The following is a 24926-nucleotide window of genomic DNA, read 5'->3' on the forward strand; positions in this document are numbered from 1 at the left end:
TTGCCATCTCCATGTTGGCTGCTCCATGTTGAGTGCTGGGGAACTTCCTGGATAGGTCACCTAACAATGCATCAAGCCACTCCCCCTTCAGTGAGGCAGAACTGTTAGCTGCCATCACTTGTGCTTTTTTTTTTTTTGCAAAGTTATTGGCCACAGCGTAGCCCCATCCCCAGCTCCAGGCAGTTTCTTTCTATCAGAGAGGGGAAGCTGAGTCATAGCTGCCTCACTTCTGGTCTTTTAATGACAGTTTGTATTATTCTAATAATTTTTATAGACAAAACTCTGGATAATACTAGAGTGTTACAAGTGAGGCTCTGCCTACCCTGACTGCACTTCACATACCTTTAAATGTCACCACACAAACACAAGGTGCTGTGTTCCAGCAATGTAATTACCCCATTGAAGAGACCAGACATCTCCAGCTTATGGCAGCTCTCAACATCATCGTCACACCACCCCTAAGCACAGCACCAATCTACCTATTATATGATTGTGTGGGTGTAGCAAGTATATAAATGAGTTTTAAGCTAGCACTTGAAAGATTGAAGGGTGGGGAACAGTATGATCAGGCATGTCAGGGAGTACCAATAAAAGCAGCAGGGGCAAAATCTTATATGAAGTACACTGTTTAGTGTACAGTGCATGTGAGACAGGTGTTAAGGAGGTCATGAGCGCTCCCAACATGGGGTAAATTTACTAAGGTGGGAAGTTGCCCATAACAACCAATCAGATTCTACTTCTCATTTATCTAGCACCTTTTAAATGATAGTACCTGGAATCTGATTTGTTGCTATGGGCAACATCCCATCTTAGTAAATTTACCCCATGGTGTGTGTGAGAAGAGGTCCACTGGGTGAGATTTTGCATGAAGATGATACAGAGAAGTTTGGTGGCAGCAGTACAATTGCCAAGAAGTAGAAGAGTGTGTGCTGGGGTGGTACATCACTGCAACACAGAGGAGAGGGGAGATGAAATGGGTTGGGCTCGTGTGACCGGCGGTCCGGAGACCATACCGCCGGTTGGGAGACCATATCGCCTGTCACCATGGGGTGGTGGATGTGTGAGTGCAATGAAACCACAAGTCCTATTCCCACTCTATGGGTGTCGAGGACACCCACGAGTGGGAATAGTCCCTGTTGGTTGGCATGCTGACTGGCGGGCTTTTCATTGTGCGGGATCCCGAGGAAACCGCATAACCACATCCTGAGGAAATGTAGGGGAGAACAAATGCTTTGTATGAGTCTCAAAGCAAGAGGATGAGGATAAAGAGCTGAAAATGCACTCAGGAGACAAAATTATGATGAAACAGCTAACAGCTGGGCAGATGCCTGGGTGGGGATTGTGTATAAAGGATAAACCCCCAAAGAAGAGGACAGCATAGGTGACAGTGTCAGAAGGTGGGACCAATGTTTTACTGAGGGCAAGGAAACTGATGGAGTAAGAGCAGAAAATTTCATGGATGGTTGCCGTGGTTGTCCAGATTCATAAATCATCAGTAGCAGCCTTAATGACGTTGGTCCCATTACTTACTAATGAAGAGATGAAAAGATAATAAATCTCTCATGTAAAATAATAATTTCTTACTGTAGTTTCAACCACACATGGCATTTATAGTATGCATACTATACAGTATACCTCTGCTTAGCATCACTCACATACTATTACCACCCACATCATTATACCCTGTCCAAGCTGCAACACACAAAAACAAAGGGAAGAAGCTCACAGGGCAGGTTTGACTCCAACAATCAGCAGCACCCTCAGGGCTATCCGCTTGTGCAAATTCCATTTCTCAACTGATATTGCCACTAGTAGTCCTCCAACGAAGAGCATGTTGGTATCTTTCAGATATTGGCTGCATACCTGAAATGAAAAAGAGCATTGAGTGTCTACAGACAATAATTATCCTTCAGGGCCTTAATTTAAGTTATTGTTGTACCATATCTAACAATCAAAGAAACATAATAATCTATTTTTCAAAAAAGAGTGGAAGATTACATTTGTGGGTAGAATACAAGAGCACATGAACAACATACTGTATAATAGAAAAGATCATGTGGGGACGACGACATGTTTTTATATATATATACTGTATATATATATATATATATGTGTGTACATATACACACACAAGAGTAAAATCCCGGCACTCAGCCTATTCAAAATCTATAGTGCTCCAGCGCCCTCCTTGGGTATGCCAGCCTAAATGGTATATAGCAGGAAATGCAGTCAGCACTGAGGAGACTGCTGAAGGTGTTATTTTATTTTATTTAAACATCACAATAAAATAACACCTTCAGCAGTCTCCTCAGTGCTGCCTGCATTTCCTGCTATATATATATATATATATATATATATATATATACATACAGGTTGAGTATCCCATATCCAAATATTCCGAAATACGGAATATTCCGAAATACGGACTTTTTTGAGTGAGAGTGAGATAGTGAAACCTTTGTTTTTTGATGGCTCAATGTACACAAACTTTGTTTAATACACAAAGTTATTAAAAATATTGTATTAAATGACCTTCAGGCTTTGTGTATAAGGTGTATATGAAACATAAATGAATTGTGTGAATGTACACACACTTTGTTTAATGCACAAAGTTATAAAAAATATTGGCTAAAATTACCTTCAGGCTGTGTGTATAAGGTGTATATGTAACATAACTGCATTCTGTGCTAAGATTTAGGTCCCATCACCATGATATCTCATTATGGTATACAATTATTCCAAAATACGGAAAAATCCCATATCCAAAATACCTCTGGTCCCAAGCATTTTGGATAAGGGAGACTCAACCTGTATATATATATAACAGACCTGGGCAACTACAGGAAAATAAGTATGTACACATTTTTGGGGTCAAAACATAGGCCAGCCCTTGGTAACCTCATATACTTGGAAGACTGTGTTGCCTGGGTCAAGAAAACTTTAATTAATAATTACTAGTAACTTTAATGTTAAAAAATGTTCAATGATTTCATTTTTCAAATATGTACTTTATATATTTTGTTAATATTTTTGTTCATATAAATTATCCCTGTTAATATTTTTGTGCATATAAATTATCCCCCAATTAGCACAATGAAACAACATGTAACTCTTCTACAATTTCAGTTATCAAAGAATGAATATTGGCTGAAAATCTGCATTATAAAGTTCATTTTGGCATATGCTTGGCATATTGAACACATTCACAACAGAAAATGTATGTGTCACTTTAAAAGTACAAATCAGTCCCTAAAACTACAACATGGGCTAAATGTAATAGGGTGCAAGTTAGTTTCTGGGATCAAACTTGCACTGTTTGAAGGCGCGAGTTTTCCTGCAGCTCGCAAATGTAATAGCATTCACATTTTTAAGTCTGAGGTTATTACAAGCGCAAGTCCATGTGAGTTTTTTAGTGGTCAAACTCGCGCCTTGTAATGCGAATTTCATTGCAAGGTGCAAGTTGTGCAGAAGTATACAGGGATCAGTGAGGTCCATGCATGCTTCTATGTGTAAAAGGTAAAGTAAAAAAAAAACAGAAAAAAAAAGATGTGGGGTCTCCACCCCCCATAAAGCATAACCAGCACTGGGCTCTTGAATCAGTCCTAGTTCTAAAAATATCGGCAACAAAACGAATAGGGGTCCCTTGTATTTTTAGAACCAACAGCAGGCTCCACTAGCAGGGAGGTAATGCCACAGCCAGGAGACACACATGATGGGGTCCCGTGGCCGAAGCATTAACCTCCCTAACTGGTCAGCCCAGGCTGGTGTTCCTGGGGAAGTGGGGATCCCCCAATAAGGGGGTCCCCTCCCTCCGGGGCATCCAAGGCCTGGGCTGAAGGCTGGGGCTATCTCTGGCATTACTGGTCTGTGGGTGCCGCGTTAATAGTATTCAGATAGTTTTGTTTGTAATACAATATTGCTTTTTACGGAGGATTACAAGTCCCAGCAAGCCTCCTCCACATTCCAGTATTTGGAAAACAATAAGTACCAGCATGCAGTGCATTGAAGGGCCTGCTGGTTCCTATTCCTAAAACATGCCACAAATGAACCATCCTAGGTCCGTGTACACGTGATTTAATATATAAAAATGACATAGATGCTATAGCTGTCAGCATTTTAAAATAGGTTCCCGGGAAAGTTTGCAGCAGAGCATGAAGTTAAATGCATCACATGCCCTTTATAAGCAAGACTTCAAGCACTACAATGCCCATATTGTTTACTGAAATTGATAAAAAAAATTATTATATTAGATTATGCTTAAAAAAATACATTAAAAAGCGAAGAGAATACGTAGATATGGAAAGAATTGCATCTAATATGCAGACACATACTGGAGGGATTGTATTGTACAGAGGGACTGTCCCAGGAATGGGAGGCACTCAATATTCCAGCTGTCGGGATCTCAGCGCTCTGAATACCGGCGCCGGGATCCCGACCGCCGGGATACTGACAACTATTCTCCCTATTGGGGTGTCCACGACACCCCTGGAATGAGAACAGATAGCGCAGTGCGCGTATCGCACCACCGTGCCCGCATGGGGCTCTTTTGCGCTCGCCCCGCTGCCGGCATTCCGGTATGCTGGGCGCCAGGATCCCGAGCACCGGTATATCGTAGCACATCCCTTACTGTAATAGCTGTCAACAGGGACAGAAAGGGGCTTAAAATAGGCCTCAACATTCTTTCCACATGGGATCAAAGGGGTGCAGCCACACACAATGAAAGCATGCCTCATGACTCCCCTGTCTAAATCTATTGGCAGAGCAAAGCACTGAGAGATTGGGCTGCTTTATCAGACCTGCAGACAGCCAGACTTGCCCATATTGCCATTCGCCTTTCTTGCATTTGCTAGAACTACCAGATGGCCAGTCCGCCCATGGCTGTCATCTATGAGATGACTGATTTGGAACAAACTGCCTTTTCATTTGTTCCACCACATTATTTTCTTTTACATCCACTACCAGGTTACATCACAAAAAATAAATAAAATAAAATCTAGACATGTGCTGTCCATAAAGATGTTGCCAGTGACCAGGTTGTTGTATTACTGGATATGCCAGCAGCTGAAGACATACCTGAACCAGAATCTACCAGCGCAGACATCCAACCACTGCAAGATCAAACAGTGAAAAACCAAAAATGACATATTATGAGGAGTTTGCAAACATCATATTCTGTGAAATCCAACATATCCAAGAAGTGACATCAAGAACTAACTGATGTGAATGGCAATCCAAAATAGGAAATTCTTCACCTTAAAGAGATTGTAAGTGAACTGAGTCGTATAAACAAGGAAGACTACATTAAAATTGCATGTGGAAGTCTTCCAGATTTACTACATTTTGGGGTAACCTTACCTCTAGTCCGTGTCTGGATAACCCGTTACTTGGAAAATGGAAAGAGGTTGAAATTTCCTTGATCCATGATGTATTTGATCCAGGGAGACCCAAATAAATGTCTTTTGAAGAGTTGCAGGAAAAATTTACTTACAAATTTGACATTTTATTCAGATGATGTCACAACCCATGGCCTCTGCTGAAGTTCATGAGTGTAAAGACTCTTATCACTTACTCATACTTCTGTTTATAGATTGAACTATATCTCTGCTAAACGTAGAGTACTGGGGGGGTGTCAGGATCCGGGCTAGACCCAGCCATTACTCACCATTATGCCGGTTTCCGTAGCCCAGGGGTGCTCTCAGTTGTTAGCTGCATCACCAGCTGGTGGCCGCGGTACATTCTTCTGTTTCATCTTAGATTACACTATAGTAGAATGCATGTACTATACCGGATACTGGGCAGCCACGTTACAGAGTCAGCTGACTGCAGTTTTGCCCAATGGGAATCCTGGAAGTGCTCAGCTAATTATCCATTGACTGTCTGTCTCAGGGTACATAAGTGGGATCCTGGGAAAAGAAAGTCACCTGTACAGTTTCTTCATTCAGTGCATGCTGCTGTGTGTTGTTGCTCCAGGTTCCAATCTGCACTCTGTGTCTCCACGTGTTTCCCAGAGCATTCCTACATTGTTCATCACTTTGTGTTACTCTACATTGATTGCACATCGATTCTACATTGATCATCGCTCAGAGTGATTTAAACATTGACTGCTTCTTCAAGTGGTTTCAAGTTCTTCAGTTCTTCAGTTCTCAAGTATCGTGTGTCATCGGTTAAACATTGATTGTTTCTTCAAGTGTTTTCAAGTTCTTCAGTTCTCAAGTACTAAGTGCCATCGGTTAAACATTGATTGCTTCGTCAGGTGTTTCAAGTTTTTCAGTACTCAAGTGCCAAGTGCCATTGGTTAAACATTGATCACTTCTTCTAGTGTTTCCATGTTCTTAATTTCTTAAGAACCGAGTACATTTCTCAAGAACCAAGTACTTTCTTCAAGTTTCTTCTGATTCTGCATTATCTTCTGCACGGGATATCTCCAGATATCTTTTGGATTGTCTTTAACATTCTTCAACCCTCATGATCTTCTCAGCGGTTACTCTCAGTGTTTAACTTCATCAAACACTCTCTCATTTACCAGTCTGCCACTAGTTACCTCCCCTTAGGATTCCTCAGCTATTACCGGGTACCTGTCCATATCCCCATACGAGTGGCTCACTGGTGAAAACCTTCCTGTGGGTTAGCCTCTGGGCAGGTCTCATCAACACTCGGTTCTAGCAGTACATGACAAAGTCCTATATTCGTCCTCCTCATCTATTGTGGCATTCTAAGCCTGTAATCTCAAGAATCACCAGCTGAGTACACAGGGACCCAGGATGTGACAGGGGCCAGGGGTTAAAGTGGGGAGGAATGAGGTGGAACTGTGTTCCACCACCTATACTGGTAGGGGGAACCAGTTCCACCTCCTCCTTTGCCCAGCACAGTAATTACAACAGAAAAGCCAGCACCATCACCTACGTCAATCAATGATGAAGGCGGCGATAGTGTTACTGAAGAGCTGTAGCCACCTCCCTCTTCCTTAGGTCATGGTGGCTCTATTGTCTTCCTCCATCTACAACCCGCCCCTCCTGGTACTCACCCATGCTGTGTCTGTTGGACCCCATTCATCCTCTCCTCAGTTCCCAGTTTCTTTCGTTTTTCTGGCATATGTGATTTCATACTGTCACTGCTGCTGAAGTGAAGAAAAGCTATAAAAAAGAGCAGGCTCTGTGCACCTTGAAGACAAGATGAGAGGGCTGGATGGACAAAACATAGGGCATGGATCTGCCGGAGGGAGAAAGGCGGTGAGCTGCTGGAGTGATAAAAGCAGAGATGTGTATAAGGGGCACTACTGTGGGCATTATGTGTAAGATGCACTACAACTGTGGGCATTATGTGTCAGGGGCACTACTATTGTGGGAATTGTGTATAAGGGGCACTGCTGTTGGCATTGTATATAAGGGGCACTACTGTGTGGCATAACATGTATAAGGGTACTATTGTGTAGTGCAACCTGAATAAAGGGCACTACTAAGTGATGTAACCATAATAAGGGGCATTACTTTGTGGTGTAATATGAATTTGGGGCACTACATGCAGTGTAATGTGAGTAAGAATGTGCTACTGTGTGGTGTCATTTGAATTTGGGGTACTATTGTGTGACCACTCTGCGTCTTTGTGAGATCAATGTCCCATTATAAAGTATGGAAAGTAGGACACTATTTTATAGTTTACAGGGAGGGTTGGGGGGTAGGTGGCATTGTTAATGAGTTCCAACACCTCTCCAGGATCACTTTAAGCCCTTCTTGAGGATAAACTGTGGAGATGCTCTTTTGACAATTGGGGGGAGGACATTCCAGGGTTTCTGAGTTATGACATATTGTTGAAACATTGTCAATTAACATTTAAATATTTGTATTCTGCACATTTACAGGAAGTATATATTAAAGTTATGCACTGGGCATACATTTATCCAGCTCAAAGAGCCCATATGATCCCTGGGGGAACAAGTAGTTGCCCAAAATGCAATGCATAAAAAGCTTCTTTTTGTCATAGTTTTCAGACCTGTGGCAAAATTACGAAATTTGGAATAAGGTTATCAATTTTATAAATCAGATTTCTCCTTAAAGCTGAAAAAAAACCATAGTTTATCCCTGCTCATGTTTTTCAGATTGGTCCTAATAAAGAGCGAATTATCCCTTTTTAAACAGTTATTCTTACATTGGCAAAATACAGTAAGTAATCCTAAACTATTGGAAGAAAAGGTCTTCCCCATCTGAGTTTGGGGTAGTACGTTTTTATAAAAAATGTGAACTCTGTATTAACAGTTTAGACATCAGAACACAGAAACATATAGAAAAACTTTGTGAAAATACTACTTGGATTTTGTATGAACAAATTGATCATTTTGTTTGTAGCACACATCCTGATTGTTCATACTGTTTATCTGGCCAGCATAAGCTTTATATTTTACCCCAGTGCTGGTGAATAGTCTTATCTCCCCTTTTTTCCCCTGTGTGTGTCTCTTTTTGTTTAATTACATTTAATTTTACTTTACACTATAATAATTATACATGTTATTGTTCTTTAGATATCTCTATGTATAATTTCCTTTTTGTGCTATCTATTCAGGGATGGACTGGGGCCAGAATTCGGCCCGGGCATCCTCGTCTGCACGGGGGGCGCGTGTGCTCGGTGGAGGGGCACACAGGGACGTGCCACGAGTCATGAAGGCGTGGACTTGCAGCATGCACACATTTTTATTGATCAGCACAGTACGGGCAGGGGGCGGAGGGCATGTGGTCATGACACACGGGGCGTGCTGTGAGTCAGGGGGGCATGGACTTGTGGCACACCTCTATTTTTGGGTGGGAGGGAAACAGAGCCGGGAGTTGCGCTGCGCCAGTCCTTCCAGTCTTCTCTGTGACCCCGGATTGGCCCACCTGCCCATCAGCCCTTCTGGTATTTGCCAGAAGTGCCAGATGGGCAGTCCAGCCCTGTATCCATTTATCCCTTGAGGAAGTCTTAGGGCGAAACAAGTTGGACCTCCCTCACTGTGACCTCCTGCCTTCTAAAAGATAAGACATACCTCCTCTTTTGTTATGTTTTATGAAAAAAAATTCTCTTATACAACCTTTTATATATAGATTTTTATTTTTTCATATGCCGCTTTTTTAACTTACTTTTAATAGGCTAATTTTGTAGTCTTAATATAGCTCCACCTACAGTCTGTTGAATTTTATGCTTTTTATATACTTTTTCCTAAATATAGTGCTAATGTTAATTTTTTATTGAATATACAGTATTCTTTCTTGATTATTAGTACTGTAACAGTCGCTGATATCCCCATCACATCTGTTTACATTTTACACCCAGCAGTTTACCACTGCTACTTACTTGGGGTTAGCTGACACCCTATATCACAGGGAGTGTCTATTTATCAGACTAATTACATAGAAACATAGAAACATAGAATTTGACGGCAGATAAGAACCCCTTGGCCCATCTAGTCTGCCCATTTTTTTTATCCTTTAGGTAATTGCAACCCATTTTGAACCTTAATTCTTTGTAAGGATATTCATATGCCTATCCCATGTTTAAATTGCTGTACAGTCTTAGCCTCTACCACCTCTGATGGGAGGCTATTCCACTTATCCACTACCCTTTCTGTGAAATAATTTTTCCTTAAATTTCCCCTGAACCTGCCTCCCTGCAGTCTCAGTGTATGTCCTCGAGTTCTAATACTTCTCTTCCTTTGAAAAATGTTTACCTCCTGAACTTTGTTAAAACCTTTGGTATAAAGTATATGAAAGTTTCTATCATGTCTCCCCTTTCCCTTCTCTCCTCCAAACTATACATGTTAAGATCTTTTAGCCTTTCCGGGTAAGTTTTGTGATGTAGGCCATGCACCATTTTAGTTGCCCGTCTTTGTACACTCTCTAATGTATTTATATCCTTCTGGAGATATGGTCTCCAGAACTGGACACAGTATTCCAGATGAGGCCGCACCAATGACCTATACAGTGGCATTATTACTTCTCTTTTCCTGCTACTTATTCCTCTCCCTATGCAACCAAGCATCTGACTTGCCTTTCTCATTGCTTTGTTGCATTGCTTTCCTGCCTTTAAGTCACTTGAAATAGTGACTCCTAAATCCCTTTCCTCCTCAGTAGTTTCCATTATAGTACCCTTGATACTATATTTAGCCTTTGGGTTTTTGAGACCCAAGTGCATGATTTTGCATTTTTTAGCATTAAACTGTAGTTGCAATGTTCTTGACCATTTTTCAAGCCTAGCTAGGTCATCAATCATTTGTTTTACACCTCCTGGTGTGTCTACCCTGTTGCATATCTTTGTATCATCTGCAAAAAGGCATACTTTCTCTTCAATACCATTTGCAATGTCACCAACAAAGATATTAAAGAGAACTGGTCCGAGTACAGATCCCTGGGGTACTCCACTGGTAACATTTCTCTCCATAGATTGCACTCCATTTACTACAACTGTCTGTTTCCTATCCTGCAACCAGGTTCTTATCCATTTAACTATTCTATAATCCACCCCCACACTTTCAAGTTTATTTAGCAGTCTGCGATGTGGGACAGTGTCAAATGCCTTACTAAAGTCTAGATATGCTACATCTACAGCTCCCCCTTGATCTATTATTTTCATCACAGAGTCAAAAAAGTCAATAAGATTTGTTTGGCATGATCTCCCACTAGTAAATCCATGCTGTTTTGGATCCTGTAAGTTGTTTGATTTAAGATATTCCACAACTCTTTCTTTTAGTAGTTTTTCCATTACTTTCCCTACTACTGATGTAAGGCTTACTGGTCTGTAGTTACTTGCTTCTTCCTTGCTTCCACTTTTGTACAATGGAACTACATTTGCACTTTTGTCCTCTGGATATATACACACACACACACACACACACACACACACACACACACACATATATATATATATATATATATATATATATCTATATTAGAGATGTGCACCGGAAATTTTTCGGGTTTTATGTTTTGGTTTTGGATTCGGTTCCGCGGCCGTGTTTTGGATTCGGACTCATTTTGGCAAAACCTCCCTGGAATTTTTTTGTCGGATTCGGGTGGGTTTTTTTTTACAAAAAACCCTCAAAAGCAGCTTAAATCATAGAATTTGGGGGTCATTTTGATCACATAGTATTATTAACCTCAATAGCCATAATTTCCACTCATTTCCAGTCTATTCTGAACACCTCACACCTCACAATATTATTTTTAGTCCTAAAATTTGCACCGAGGTCGCTGGATGGCTAAGCTAAGCGACCCAAGTGGCCAACACAAACACCTGGCCCATCTAGGAGTGGCACTGCAGTGTCAGACAGAATGGCAGATTTAAAAAATAGTCCCCAAACAGCACATGATGCAAAGAAAAAAAGAGGTGCACCAAGGTCGCTAGATGGCTAAGCTAAGCGACCCAAGTGGCCGACACAAACACCTGGCCCATCTAGGAGTGGCACTGCAGTGTCAGACAGAATGGCAGATTTAAAAAATAGTCCCCAAACAGCACATGATGCAAAGAAAAAAAGAGGTGCACCAAGGTCGCTAGATGGCTAAGCTAAGTGACCCAAGTGGCCGACACAAACACCTGGCCCATCTAGGAGTGGCACTGCAGTGTCAGACAGGATGGCAGATTTAAAAAATAGTCCCCAAACAGCACATGATGCAAAGAAAAAAAGAGGTGCACCAAGGTCGCTGGATGGCTAAGCTAAGCGATCCAAGTGGCCGACACAAACACCTGGCCCATCTAGGAGTGGCACTGCAGTTCTAGCGAGAGGATGAGTGCTTCCATCCTCATGTGAATCTGAACCACTAGCCATGAACATAGGCCAGGGCCTCAGCCGTTCCTTGCCACTCCGTGTCGTAAATGGCATATTGGCAAGTTTACGCTTCTCATCAGATGCTTTTAATTCTGATTTTTGGGTCATTTTACTAAACTTTTGTAGTATACGTGACGACACAGAGGTAGAGCAGTGGACTACTGTACTGTACTGCTATATATATACTGGTGGTCAGCAAAATTCTGCACTGTCCTCCTACTATATACTGCGCACAACTAAAATGCAGCACAGGTATGAATGCATAGTATACTTGACGACACAGAGGTAGAGCAGTGGACTAATGTACCGTACTGCTATATATACTGGTGGTCAGCAAAATTCTGCACTGTCCTCCTACTATATGCTGCGCACAACTAAAATGCAGCACAGGTATGGATGCATAGTATACTTGACGACACAGAGGTAGAGCAGTGGACTACTGTACCGTACTGCTATATATATACTGGTGGTCAGCAAAATTCTGCACTGTCCTCCTACTATATTCTGCGCACAACTAAAATGCAGCACAGGTACGGATGGATAGTATACTTGATGACACAGAGGTAGAGCAGTGGACTACTGTACCGTACTGCTATATATATACTGGTGGTCAGCAAAATTCTGCACTGTCCTCCTACTATATACTGCGCACAACTAAAATGCAGCACAGGTATGGATGGATAGTATACTTGACGACACAGAGGTAGAGCAATGGACTACTGTACCGTACTGCTATATATATACTGGTGGTCAGCAAAATTCTGCACTGTCTTCCTACTATATACTGCGCACAACTAAAATGCAGCACAGGTATGGATGCACAGTATACTTGACGAAACAGAGGTAGAGCAGTGGACTACTGTACCGTACTGCTATAAATATACTGATGGTCAGAAAAATTCTGCACTGTCCTCCTACTATATTCTGCGCATAACTAAAATGCAGCACAGGTATGGATGGATAGTATACTTGAGGACACAGAGGTAGAGCAATGGACTACTGTACCGTACTGCTATATATATACTGGTGGTCAGCAAAATTCTGCACTGTCCTCCTACTATTCTGCACACAACTAAAATGCAGCACAGGTATGGATGCATAGTATACTTGATGACACAGAGGTAGAGCAATGGACTACTGTACCGTACTGCTATCTATGTACTGGTGGTCACAGCAAAATTCTGCACTGTCCTCCTACTATATACTACAATGCAGCACAGATATGGAGCGTTTTTCAGGCAGGGAACGTAGATATTTTCAGCACACTGAGCACAGATATTTGCAAGCACACTGAGCACAGATATTTGCAGCACACTGAGCACAGATATTTGCAGCACACTGAACACAGAAACTGAGAGAACGCAGCCACGTCATCTCGCTATCATCTCCAAAGCACGAGTGAAAATGGCGGACACACGCGGCTCCTTAAATAGAATATGAATCTCGCGAGAATCCGACAGCGGGATGATGACGTTCGGGCGCGCTCGGGTTAACCGAGCAAGGCGAGAAGATCCGAGTCTGCCTCGGAACCGTGTAAAATGGGTGAAGTTCGGGGGGGGGGGGGGGGTGCAGATCCCGAGGAACCGAACCCGCTCATCGCCCATTTTTCCACTTAGCGGCAGGCAGTCCACCCTTTTTACACATTGCGGTAGGCAGTCCCCCATTTTTACACATAGCGGCAGGCAGTCCCAACAAATAAAGAAAGAAAGAGACAGAGAGAAATAAAGAAAGAAAGAGACAGAAAGAAAGAAAGAAAGAAAGAAAGAAAGAAAGAAAGAAAGAAAGAAAGAAAGAAAGAAAGAAAGAAAGAAAGAAAGAGAAGAAAGAAAGTAGAATCATACTTACCCTCTCCGCTGGCTCAGGCTCCTCGTGCAGCTTGACGATTCCCGGGCAGTAGACGAGGTGGAGGAGGGAGCCGCAGCAGCGCTGTGTTATTGGTGGAGGCGCTGCTGCTGCTGCCCCCCTGCTTCACTATAGGCTGTTCTCGGAAGACAGCCTATAGTGAAGCAGAGGGGCAGCAGCGCCTCCACCAGTAACAAAGCGCTGCTGCGGCTCCCTCCTTCACCTCCGTCCTCTTCCTTCCCCCGTCCGTGCCGCTGCTCTTCTCCTCTGTGGGCGGCTGTGCGCTGCGGGCAGCGGTTGCCCGCAGCGCACAGCGGCATGTAATGAGTCAGTTTGACTCATTACATGCTTGGGCCCCTGGACAGAGGCGGGCCCCAGTGCAACGCACTGCTTGCCCTGCCGGTAGTTCCGCCTCTGATCAAGAGTTAGAAGGGTAGATTCTACACGTTTCCCCTGGGTCAATCACTATAATGCTAGGAGTTGTGATATTAACAAGATTGCTAAAAATTTATGGCCCATTGTAAGCAGTGATAAGAATTTAAATTTGAAAGATCAGACCCTGATGCCCTGCTACACCCGCGGCAAAAATATCCGCGACTGGGTGGTGAAAACGGACATCACTATGGTCAAAAGTGATACTGTCCAACAACGTTTTCTAGCTAGGAAGAATGGATGCTACAAATGCTTGAATTGCACGACTTGTCGTTCTATGGTTGCTGGCGATTTTTTCATGCATCCACATAGTGGCAAAAAGTACCTAATTAGACATCGGGTGACATGTACTACTAATTATATAATATACATGATCACATGCCCATGTGGATTAAGCTATGTGGGCAAAACCGATAGGACACTGCGGGAACGAATGGCCACACATAGACTATCAATTAGAAACGCTATTGAAAAGGGATACAGCGATCAGCCAGTCTCTAGGCATTTCATGAGTGCTGGTCATAATTTATCGGCTCTTAGATACAGGATTATAGATCATATTCCCCCTAGGCTTAGGGGAGGAGATAGATCTCTAGCCCTCTTACGCTGTGAATCAAGATGGATCCACAGGTTGGGCACTTTATCACCAAGAGGCCTCAATGAAAATTTGGGGCTACATTGTTTCTTGTGATAAATATATGATTATTGTGAAGAATCTATGTCTTGTATTAGGCCTTTAAGCAGTATGGTATCTGTAGAAAATGTTGATTAGATGCCTCTTTAAATTCTATATGACTATCATGTATGCATATTATGCGAGTAGTCGTTTATTCTGTGACCTTATGACGCTTTTTTACATTTCACAGTATGTTTGTTATTGTTCTGTGGCTGCCATGGAGACGGGGAGTGGAGGATGACGTCACATGGGGGCGACGCCTACCAGTTTCCGGATGCGGGCCCCTTGCACGCGGTGTGGTGAGGGGATTTAAGAAGTAAGTTTGTGTACTGTATTTTATCCTGATGACGAGGGAATAAACCCTCGAAACGTTGAAGCACTTGCCGGTGTCAGCGTGATTTATTGGAGTGCCGCCGTATGTATGCTATATATATTAGAGATGAGCGGGTTCGGTTTCTTTGAATCCGAACCCGCACGAACTTCACTTTTTTTTTCACGGGTCCGAGCGACTCGGATCTTCCCGCCTTGCTCGGTTAACCCGAGCGCGCCCGAACGTCATCATGACGCTGTCGGATTCTCGCGAGACTCGGATTCTATAAAAGGAGCCGCGCGTCGCCGCCATTTTCACACGTGCATTGAGATTGATAGGGAGAGGACGTGGCTGGCGTCCTCTCCATTAGAATAGATTAGAAGAGAGAGAGAGAGAGAGAGATTGTGCAGACAGAGTTTACCACAGTGACCAGTGCAGTTGTTGTTAAGTTAACTTTTATTTAATATATCCGTTCTCTGCTATATCCGTTCTCTGCCTGAAAAAAACGATACACAGCAGTCACACAGTGTGACTCGGTCTGTGTGCACTCAGCTCAGCCCAGTGTGCTGCACATCAATGTATAAAAGCTTATAATAATTGTGGGGGAGACTGGGGAGCACTGCAGGTTGTTATAGCAGGAGCCAGGAGTACATAATATTATATTAATTTAAAATTAAACAGTGCACACTTTTGCTGCAGGAGTGCCACTGCCAGTGTGACTAGTGGTGACCAGTGCCTGACCACCAGTATAGTAGTATATTGTTGTATACTATCTCTTTATCAACCAGTCTATATTAGCAGCAGACACAGTACAGTGCGGTAGTTCACGGCTGTGGCTACCTCTGTGTCGGCAGTCGGCACTCGGCAGGCAGTCCGTCCATCCATAATTGTATAATTATATACCACCTAACCGTGGTATTTTTTTTTCTTTCTTTATACCGTCGTCATAGTCATACTAGTTGTTACGAGTATACTACTATCTCTTTATCAACCAGTGTACAGTGCGGTAGTTCACGGCTGTGGCTACCTCTGTGTCGGCAGTCGGCAGGCAGTCCGTCCATCCATAATTGTATTATTATAATATATACCACCTAACCGTGGTTTTTTTTTCATTCTTTATACCGTCATAGTGTCATACTAGTTGTTACGAGTATACTACTATCTCTTTATCAACCAGTGTACAGTGCGGTAGTTCACGGCTGTGGCTACCTCTGTGTCGGCAGTCGGCAGGCAGTCCGTCCATCCATAATTGTATTATAATATATACCACCTAACCGTGGTTTTTTTTTTCATTCTTTATACCGTCATAGTGTCATACTAGTTGTTACGAGTATACTACTATCTCTTTATCAACCAGTGTACAGTGCGGTAGTTCACGGCTGTGGCTACCTCTGTGTCGGCAGTCGGCAGGCAGTCCGTCCATCCATAATTGTATTATAATATATACCACCTAACCGTGGTTTTTTTTTCATTCTTTATACCGTCATAGTCAGTCATACTAGTTGTTACGAGTATACTACTATCTCTTTATCAACCAGTGTACAGTGCGGTAGTTCACGGCTGTGGCTACCTCTGTGTCGGCACTCGGCAGGCAGTCCGTCCATCCATAATTGTATTATAATATATACCACCTAACCGTGGTTTTTTTTTAATTCTTTATACCGTCATAGTGTCATACTAGTTGTTACGAGTATACTACTATCTCTTTATCAACCAGTGTACAGTGCGGTAGTTCACGGCTGTGGCTACCTCTGTGTCGGCAGTCGGCAGGCAGTCCGTCCATCCATAATTGTATTATAATATATACCACCTAACCGTGGTTTTTTTTTCATTCTTTATACCGTCATAGTGTCATACTAGTTGTTACGAGTATACTACTATCTCTTTATCAACCAGTGTACAGTGCGGTAGTTCACGGCTGTGGCTACCTCTGTGTCGGCAGTCGGCAGGCAGTCCGTCCATCCATAATTGTATTATAATATATACCACCTAACCGTGGTTTTTTTTTCATTCTTTATACCGTCATAGTCAGTCATACTAGTTGTTACGAGTATACTACTATCTCTTTATCAACCAGTGTACAGTGCGGTAGTTCACGGCTGTGGCTACCTCTGTGTCGGAACTCGGCAGGCAGTCCGTCCATCCATAATTGTATTACAATATATACCACCTAACCGTGGTTTTTTTTTCATTCTTTATACCGTCATAGTCAGTCATACTAGTTGTTACGAGTATACTACTATCTCTTTATCAACCAGTGTACAGTGCGGTAGTTCACGGCTGTGGCTACCTCTGTGTCGGAACTCGGCAGGCAGTCCGTCCATCCATAATTGTATTATTATAATATATACCACCTAACCGTGGTTTTTTTTTCATTCTTTATACCGTCATAGTGTCATACTAGTTGTTACGAGTATACTACTATCTCTTTATCAACCAGTGTACAGTGCGGTAGTTCACGGCTGTGGCTACCTCTGTGTCGGCACTCGGCAGGCAGTCCGTCCATCCATAATTGTATTACAATATATACCACCTAACCGTGGTTTTTTTATACCACCTAACCGTGGCAGTCCGTCCATAATTGTATACTAGTATCCAATCCATCCATCTCCATTGTTTACCTGAGGTGCCTTTTAGTTCTGCCTATAAAATATGGAGAACAAAAAAGTTGAGGTTCCAAAATTAGGGAAAGATCAAGATCCACTTCCACCTCGTGCTGAAGCTGCTGCCACTAGTCATGGCTGAGACGATGAAATGCCAGCAACGTCGTCTGCCAAGGCCGATGCCCAATGTCATAGTACAGAGCATGTCAAATCCAAAACACCAAATATCAGAAAAAAAAGGACTCCAAAACCTAAAATAAAATTGTCGGAGGAGAAGCGTAAACTTGCCAATATGCCATTTACCACACGGAGTGGCAAGGAACGGCTGAGGCCCTGGCCTATGTTCATGGCTAGTGGTTCAGCTTCACATGAGGATGGAAGCACTCAGCCTCTCGCTAGAAAACTGAAAAGACTCAAGCTGGCAAAAGCACCGCAAAGAACTGTGCGTTCTTTGAAATCCCAAATCCACAAGGAGAGTCCAATTGTGTCGTTTGCGATGCCTGACCTTCCCAACACTGGACGTGAAGAGCATGCGCCTTCCACTATTTGCATGCCCCCTGCAAGTGCTGGAAGGAGCACCCGCAGTCCAGTTCCTGATAGTCAGATTGAAGATGTCAGTGTTGAAGTACACCAGGATGAGGAGGATATGGGTGTTGCTGGCGCTGGGGAGGAAATTGACCAGAAGGATTCTGATGGTGAGGTGGTTTGTTTAAGTCAGGCACCCGGGGAGACACCTGTTGTCCGTGGGAGGAATATGGCCGTTGACATGCCAGGTGAAAATACCAAAAAAATCAGCTCTTCGGTGTGGAGGTATTTCACCAGAAATGCGGACAACAGGTGTCAAGCCGTGTGTTCCCTTTGTCAAGCTGTAATAAGTAGGGGTAAGGACGTTAACCACCTCGGAACATCCTCCCTTATACGTCACCTGCAGCGCATTCATAATAAGTCAGTGACAAGTTCAAAAACTTTGGGTGACAGCGGAAGCAGTCCACTGACCAGTAAATCCCTTCCTCTTGTAACCAAGCTCACGCAAACCACCCCACCAACTCCCTCAGTGTCAATTTCCTCCTTCCCCAGGAATGCCAATAGTCCTGCAGGCCATGTCACTGGCAAGTCTGACGAGTCCTCTCCTGCCTGGGATTCCTCCGATGCATCCTTGCGTGTAACGCCTACTGCTGCTGGCGCTGCTGTTGTTGCCGCTGGGAGTCGATGGTCATCCCAGAGGGGAAGTCGTAAGCCCACTTGTACTACTTCCAGTAAGCAATTGACTGTTCAACAGTCCTTTGCGAGGAAGATGAAATATCACAGCAGTCATCCTACTGCAAAGCGGATAACTGAGTCCTTGACAACTATGTTGGTGTTAGACGTGCGTCCGGTATCCGCCGTTAGTTCACAGGGAACTAGACAATTTATTGAGGCAGTGTGCCCCCGTTACCAAATACCATCTAGGTTCCACTTCTCTAGGCAGGCGATACCGAGAATGTACACGGACGTCAGAAAAAGACTCACCAGTGTCCTAAAAAATGCAGTTGTACCCAATGTCCACTTAACCACGGACATGTGGACAAGTGGAGCAGGGCAGGGTCAGGACTATATGACTGTGACAGCCCACTGGGTAGATGTATGGACTCCCGCCGCAAGAACAGCAGCGGCGGCACCAGTAGCAGCATCTCGCAAACGCCAACTCTTTCCTAGGCAGGCTACGCTTTGTATCACCGCTTTCCAGAATACGCACACAGCTGAAAACCTCTTACGGCAACTGAGGAAGATCATCGCGGAATGGCTTACCCCAATTGGACTCTCCTGTGGATTTGTGGCATCGGACAACGCCAGCAATATTGTGTGTGCATTAAATATGGGCAAATTCCAGCACGTCCCATGTTTTGCACATACCTTGAATTTGGTGGTGCAGAATTTTTTAAAAAACGACAGGGGTGTGCAAGAGATGCTGTCGGTGGCCAGAAGAATTGCGGGACACTTTCGGCGTACAGGCACCACGTACAGAAGACTGGAGCACCACCAAAAACTACTGAACCTGCCCTGCCATCATCTGAAGCAAGAAGTGGTAACGAGGTGGAATTCAACCCTCTATATGCTTCAGAGGTTGGAGGAGCAGCAAAAGGCCATTCAAGCCTATACAATTGAGCACGATATAGGAGATGGAATGCACCTGTCTCAAGTGCAGTGGAGAATGATTTCAACGTTGTGCAAGGTTCTGATGCCCTTTGAACTTGCCACACGTGAAGTCAGTTCAGACACTGCCAGCCTGAGTCAGGTCATTCCCCTCATCAGGCTTTTGCAGAAGAAGCTGGAGGCATTGAAGAAGGAGCTAACACGGAGCGATTCCGCTAGGCATGTGGGACTTGTGGATGCAGCCCTTAATTCGCTTAACAAGGATTCACGGGTGGTCAATCTGTTGAAATCAGAGCACTACATTTTGGCCACCGTGCTCGATCCTAGATTTAAAGCCTACCTTGGATCTCTCTTTCCGGCAGACACAGGTCTGCTGGGGTTGAAAGACCTGCTGGTGACAAAATTGTCAAGTCAAGCGGAACGCGACCTGTCAACATCTCCTCCTTCACATTCTCCCGCAACTGGGGGTGCGAGGAAAAGGCTCAGAATTCCGAGCCCACCCGCTGGCGGTGATGCAGGGCAGTCTGGAGCGACTGCTGATGCTGACATCTGGTCCGGACTGAAGGACCTGACAACGATTACGGACATGTCGTCTACTGTCACTGCATATGATTCTCTCAACATTGATAGAATGGTGGAGGATTATATGAGTGACCGCATCCAAGTAGGCACGTCACACAGTCCGTACTTATACTGGCAGGAAAAAGAGGCAATTTGGAGGCCCTTGCACAAACTGGCTTTATTCTACCTAAGTTGCCCTCCCACAAGTGTGTACTCCGAAAGAGTGTTTAGTGCCGCCGCTCACCTTGTCAGCAATCGGCGTACGAGGTTACATCCAGAAAATGTGGAGAAGATGATGTTCATTAAAATGAATTATAATCAATTCCTCCGCGGAGACATTGACCAGCAGCAATTGCCTCCACAAAGTACACAGGGAGCTGAGATGGTGGATTCCAGTGGGGACGAATTGATAATCTGTGAGGAGGGGGATGTACACGGTGATATATCGGAGGGTGAAGATTAGGTGGACATCTTGCCTCTGTAGAGCCAGTTTGTGCAAGGAGAGATTAATTGCTTCTTTTTTGGGGGGGGTCCAAACCAACCCGTCATATCAGTCACAGTCGTGTGGCAGACCCTGTCACTGAAATGATGGGTTGGTTAAAGTGTGCATGTCCTGTTTTGTTTATACAACATAAGGGTGGGTGGGAGGGCCCAAGGATAATTCCATCTTGCACCTCTTTTTTCTTTTCTTTTTCTTTGCATCATGTGCTGATTGGGGAGGGTTTTTTGGAAGGGACATCCTGCGTGACACTGCAGTGCCACTCCTAGATGGGCCCGGTGTTTGTGTCGGCCACTAGGGTCGCTAATCATACTCACACAGCTACCTCATTGCGCCTCTTTTTTTCTTTGCGTCATGTGCTGTTTGGGGAGGGTTTTTTGGAAGGGACATCCTGCGTGACACTGCAGTGCCACTCCTAGATGTGCCCGGTGTTTGTGTCGGCCACTAGGGTCGCTAATCTTACTCACACAGTCAGCTACCTCATTGCGCCTCTTTTTTTCTTTGCGTCATGTGCTGTTTGGGGAGGGTTTTTTGGAAGGGACATCCTGCGTGACACTGCAGTGCCACTCCTAGATGGGCCCGGTGTTTGTGTCGGCCACTAGGGTCGCTAATCTTACTCACACAGCTACCTCATTGCGCCTCTTTTTTTCTTTGCGTCATGTGCTGTTTGGGGAGGGTTTTTTGGAAGGGACATCCTGCGTGACACTGCAGTGCCACTCCTAGATGGGCCCGGTGTTTGTGTCGGCCACTAGGGTCGCTTATCTTACTCACACAGCGACCTCGGTGCAAATTTTAGGACTAAAAATAATATTGTGAGGTGTGAGGTATTCAGAATAGACTGAAAATGAGTGTAAATTATGGTTTTTGAGGTTAATAATACTTTGGGATCAAAATGACCCCCAAATTCTATGATTTAAGCTGTTTTTTAGTGTTTTTGGAAAAAAACACCCGAATCCAAAACACACCCGAATCCGACAAAAATAATTCGGTGAGGTTTTGCCAAAACGCGTTCGAACCCAAAACACGGCCGCGGAACCGAACCCAAAACCAAAACACAAAACCCGAAAAATTTCAGGCGCTCATCTCTAATATATATATATATATATATATATATATATATATCCATGGAAGTCCTGCACTCGCGTCCGTAAATAATCAGCTGTGGGGTGCACCCAGTAGAATCCACACAATCTTGGTAGATCAACGTATATAGAAGTAATTCCAGTTTCCTGGGGGGCACTCTCCTTTAAACATCATCACATGAAGCTTCTTTAATCCATAAAGGCTTTATTTGGTCACATAATTGGCTTTATTCAGTCGACGTTTCGGCTCTACAAGTGGAGCCTTTCTCAAGACAAGCCTTATAAATAATTTTATGTTGAAAATAGTCACAACCTATACAAATAACAAATACATAGAAATGAATAAATACAATCAAATCTCACGGGCCCAATCAGATAATCACCATAGCTGTGCAATCCGTGTAATCAGTAAAATCAGTGAAAGGAGCAGAGAGTGTTGGATAGTAACAAGCCAAAGATATTTCAACAAGGATATCTATCTCTCTAATAGACATATCCAGTAAAGTACATAGCCAATCACCACACCACAGTGTGACGCCTACAAAAATAATAATAATGGCGTACTTACTAGAGTAAATATAACTCAAAAAAAAAAATAGCAACAATATAGCACTGAGGATGGATCCGTGGTTACTCCAATATAGTTAACCTGTGGAAAGAACAACAGGAGCTCTATAGCCATTTCAAAAACTAATGGTTCAATCTCAAATGTCACCCATTTCATAGGGTAATTTCACTTACTTCACACAATAGAAATATCCTGGATTACTATCCAAATAGTGGCACTTTGCACAGTGGAGCCTCTGCACAAAAGATATTAGAGATGCACCATAACCAATAAGTCCCTTCATATTTAAAGGATTGGTCTCAATCAATATACACAAGATGTAATGTAAGCCATATCGTTTCTTGATCCTTAGGGGTAAGAAACGATATGGCTTACATTACATCTTGTGTATATTGATTGAGACCAATCCTTTAAATATGAAGGGACTTATTGGTTATGGTGCATCTCTAATATCTTTTGTGCAGAGGCTCCACTGTGCAAAGTGCCACTATTTGGATAGTCATCCAGGATATTTCTATTGTGTGAAGTAAGTGAAATTACCCTATGAAATGGGTGACATTTGAGATTGAACCATTAGTTTTTGAAATGGCTATAGAGCTCCTGTTGTTCTTTCCACAGGTTAACTATATTGGAGTAACCACGGATCCATCCTCAGTGCTATATTGTTGCTATTTTTTTTTTTGAGTTATATTTACTCTAGTAAGTACGCCATTATTATTATTTTTGTAGGCGTCACACTGTGGTGTGGTGATTGGCTATGTACTTTACTGGATATGTCTATTAGAGAGATAGATATCCTTGTTGAAATATCTTTGGCTTGTTACTATCCAACACTCTCTGCTCCTTTTACTGATTTTACTGATTACACGGATTGCACAGCTATGGTGATTATCTGATTGGGCCCGTGAGATTTGATTGTATTTATTCATTTCTATGTATTTGTTATTTGTATAGGTTGTGACTATTTTCAACATAAAATTATTTATAAGGCTTGTCTTGAGAAAGGCTCCACTTGTAGAGCCGAAACGTCGACTGAATAAAGCCAATTATGTGACCAAATAAAGCCTTTATGGATTAAAGAAGCTTCATGTGATGATGTTTAAAGGAGAGTGCCCCCCAGGAAACTGGAATTACTTCTATATATATATATATATATATATATATATATATGTAGCATACAGGTGGTGCGGCACTCCAAGGATTTACACATCGACAGCAATTGAAATACAACGTTTCAATGCCCTTTATTAGAACGGCATTTTCGTCAGGTAGTAAATAGACAATACAAGAATCTTACCTTAAATAACAGTATCACCTAGTGTGGCGGCAAACGCCGCGGCGGGACTGCACACCCGGCGGCCGCGCATAGTAAGTGACGTCATGACGCGCTAGAGAGCGACGTCCGACGGCACGTGACATACAGCCCGTAACCATAGAGATACAACACAACAAACAAAAAAACAATGCACATCGCTGCAAGCATTGTAAAACTGATTACTAAAGATATAATGGGGTTATAATACAGCACCAAATAAAGCGCTGCAACAATGGACCTGACTAGCAAATACAATAGCTGTAATGAGATACATCATGTGTCATCCAGATAATGTCAACCAATACAATAAAATAAAGAAAAAATAAAAATAGTAATAATAGCGCGTCATGACGTCACTTACTATGCGCGGCCGCCGGGTGTGCAGTCCCGCCGCGGCGTTTGGCGCCACACTAGGTGATACTGTTATTTAAGGTAAGATTCTTGTATTGTCTATTTACTACCTGACAAAAATGCCGTTCTAATAAAGGGCATTGAAACGTTGTATTTCAATTGCTGTCGATGTGTAAATCCTTGGAGTGCCGCACCACCTGTATGCTATCCATTCCTCCTCCGTGAGGGCACCCAGGACACTATGTAATTATGTGGCTGTGCCGGACCACTACCTTTGTATATATATATATATATATATATATATATATATATATATTAATTTCCCCCCAGCAATTTAGAATTCAGTTTGGCCACCCCCCACCCAAATCTAATCTCTTTGCACATGTTACATCTGTCCTGCCTACAGGGCAGTATTGTGTTAGCCAAGTGCTCAGTTACTTGCTTTACTTTCAAATCAGAATACAGCCCAATGTTCCTGCTAAATTTTGACTGTATTTAAAATGTTCATTTGGTGCCTAACCCTAACTGTCACCTTCCGCCGCCTAACCATAACCGGCCACCAATTGCCTAACCCTAACTGTCCTCTACGGCAACCTATCAATAAACCACCCCCAAGTGCCTAACTCTAGCATTCACCCTAACCCTAAAAATAATGAAACACCAAGTGTCAAGTTGTCAACCTTTTTTGTGTAGACCATTTGCATGATGACCTACATCCATGATGACCATTTAACTATCGACCTCTTTGTCCTGTCGACCTTTTGAC

The 24926-nt window shown here is 43.2% G+C and overlaps 1 protein-coding gene across 1 annotated transcript in view; it reads right to left on the reverse strand.

Moving 5' to 3' along the window:
* Positions 1 to 24926, reverse strand: part of LOC135051349 (solute carrier family 13 member 2-like) — a 257947-nt gene that overhangs the window by 130885 nt on the left and 102136 nt on the right. The window contains exon 3 of the mRNA XM_063957395.1: positions 1727 to 1863. Within this exon, the coding sequence (XP_063813465.1) occupies positions 1727 to 1863 (137 nt within the window). The remainder of the gene's footprint in view (positions 1 to 1726; positions 1864 to 24926) is intronic.

The sequence above is a fragment of the Pseudophryne corroboree genome, chromosome 2 (assembly GCF_028390025.1).
Source record: "Pseudophryne corroboree isolate aPseCor3 chromosome 2, aPseCor3.hap2, whole genome shotgun sequence".
NCBI classification, from domain to species: domain Eukaryota; kingdom Metazoa; phylum Chordata; class Amphibia; order Anura; family Myobatrachidae; genus Pseudophryne; species Pseudophryne corroboree.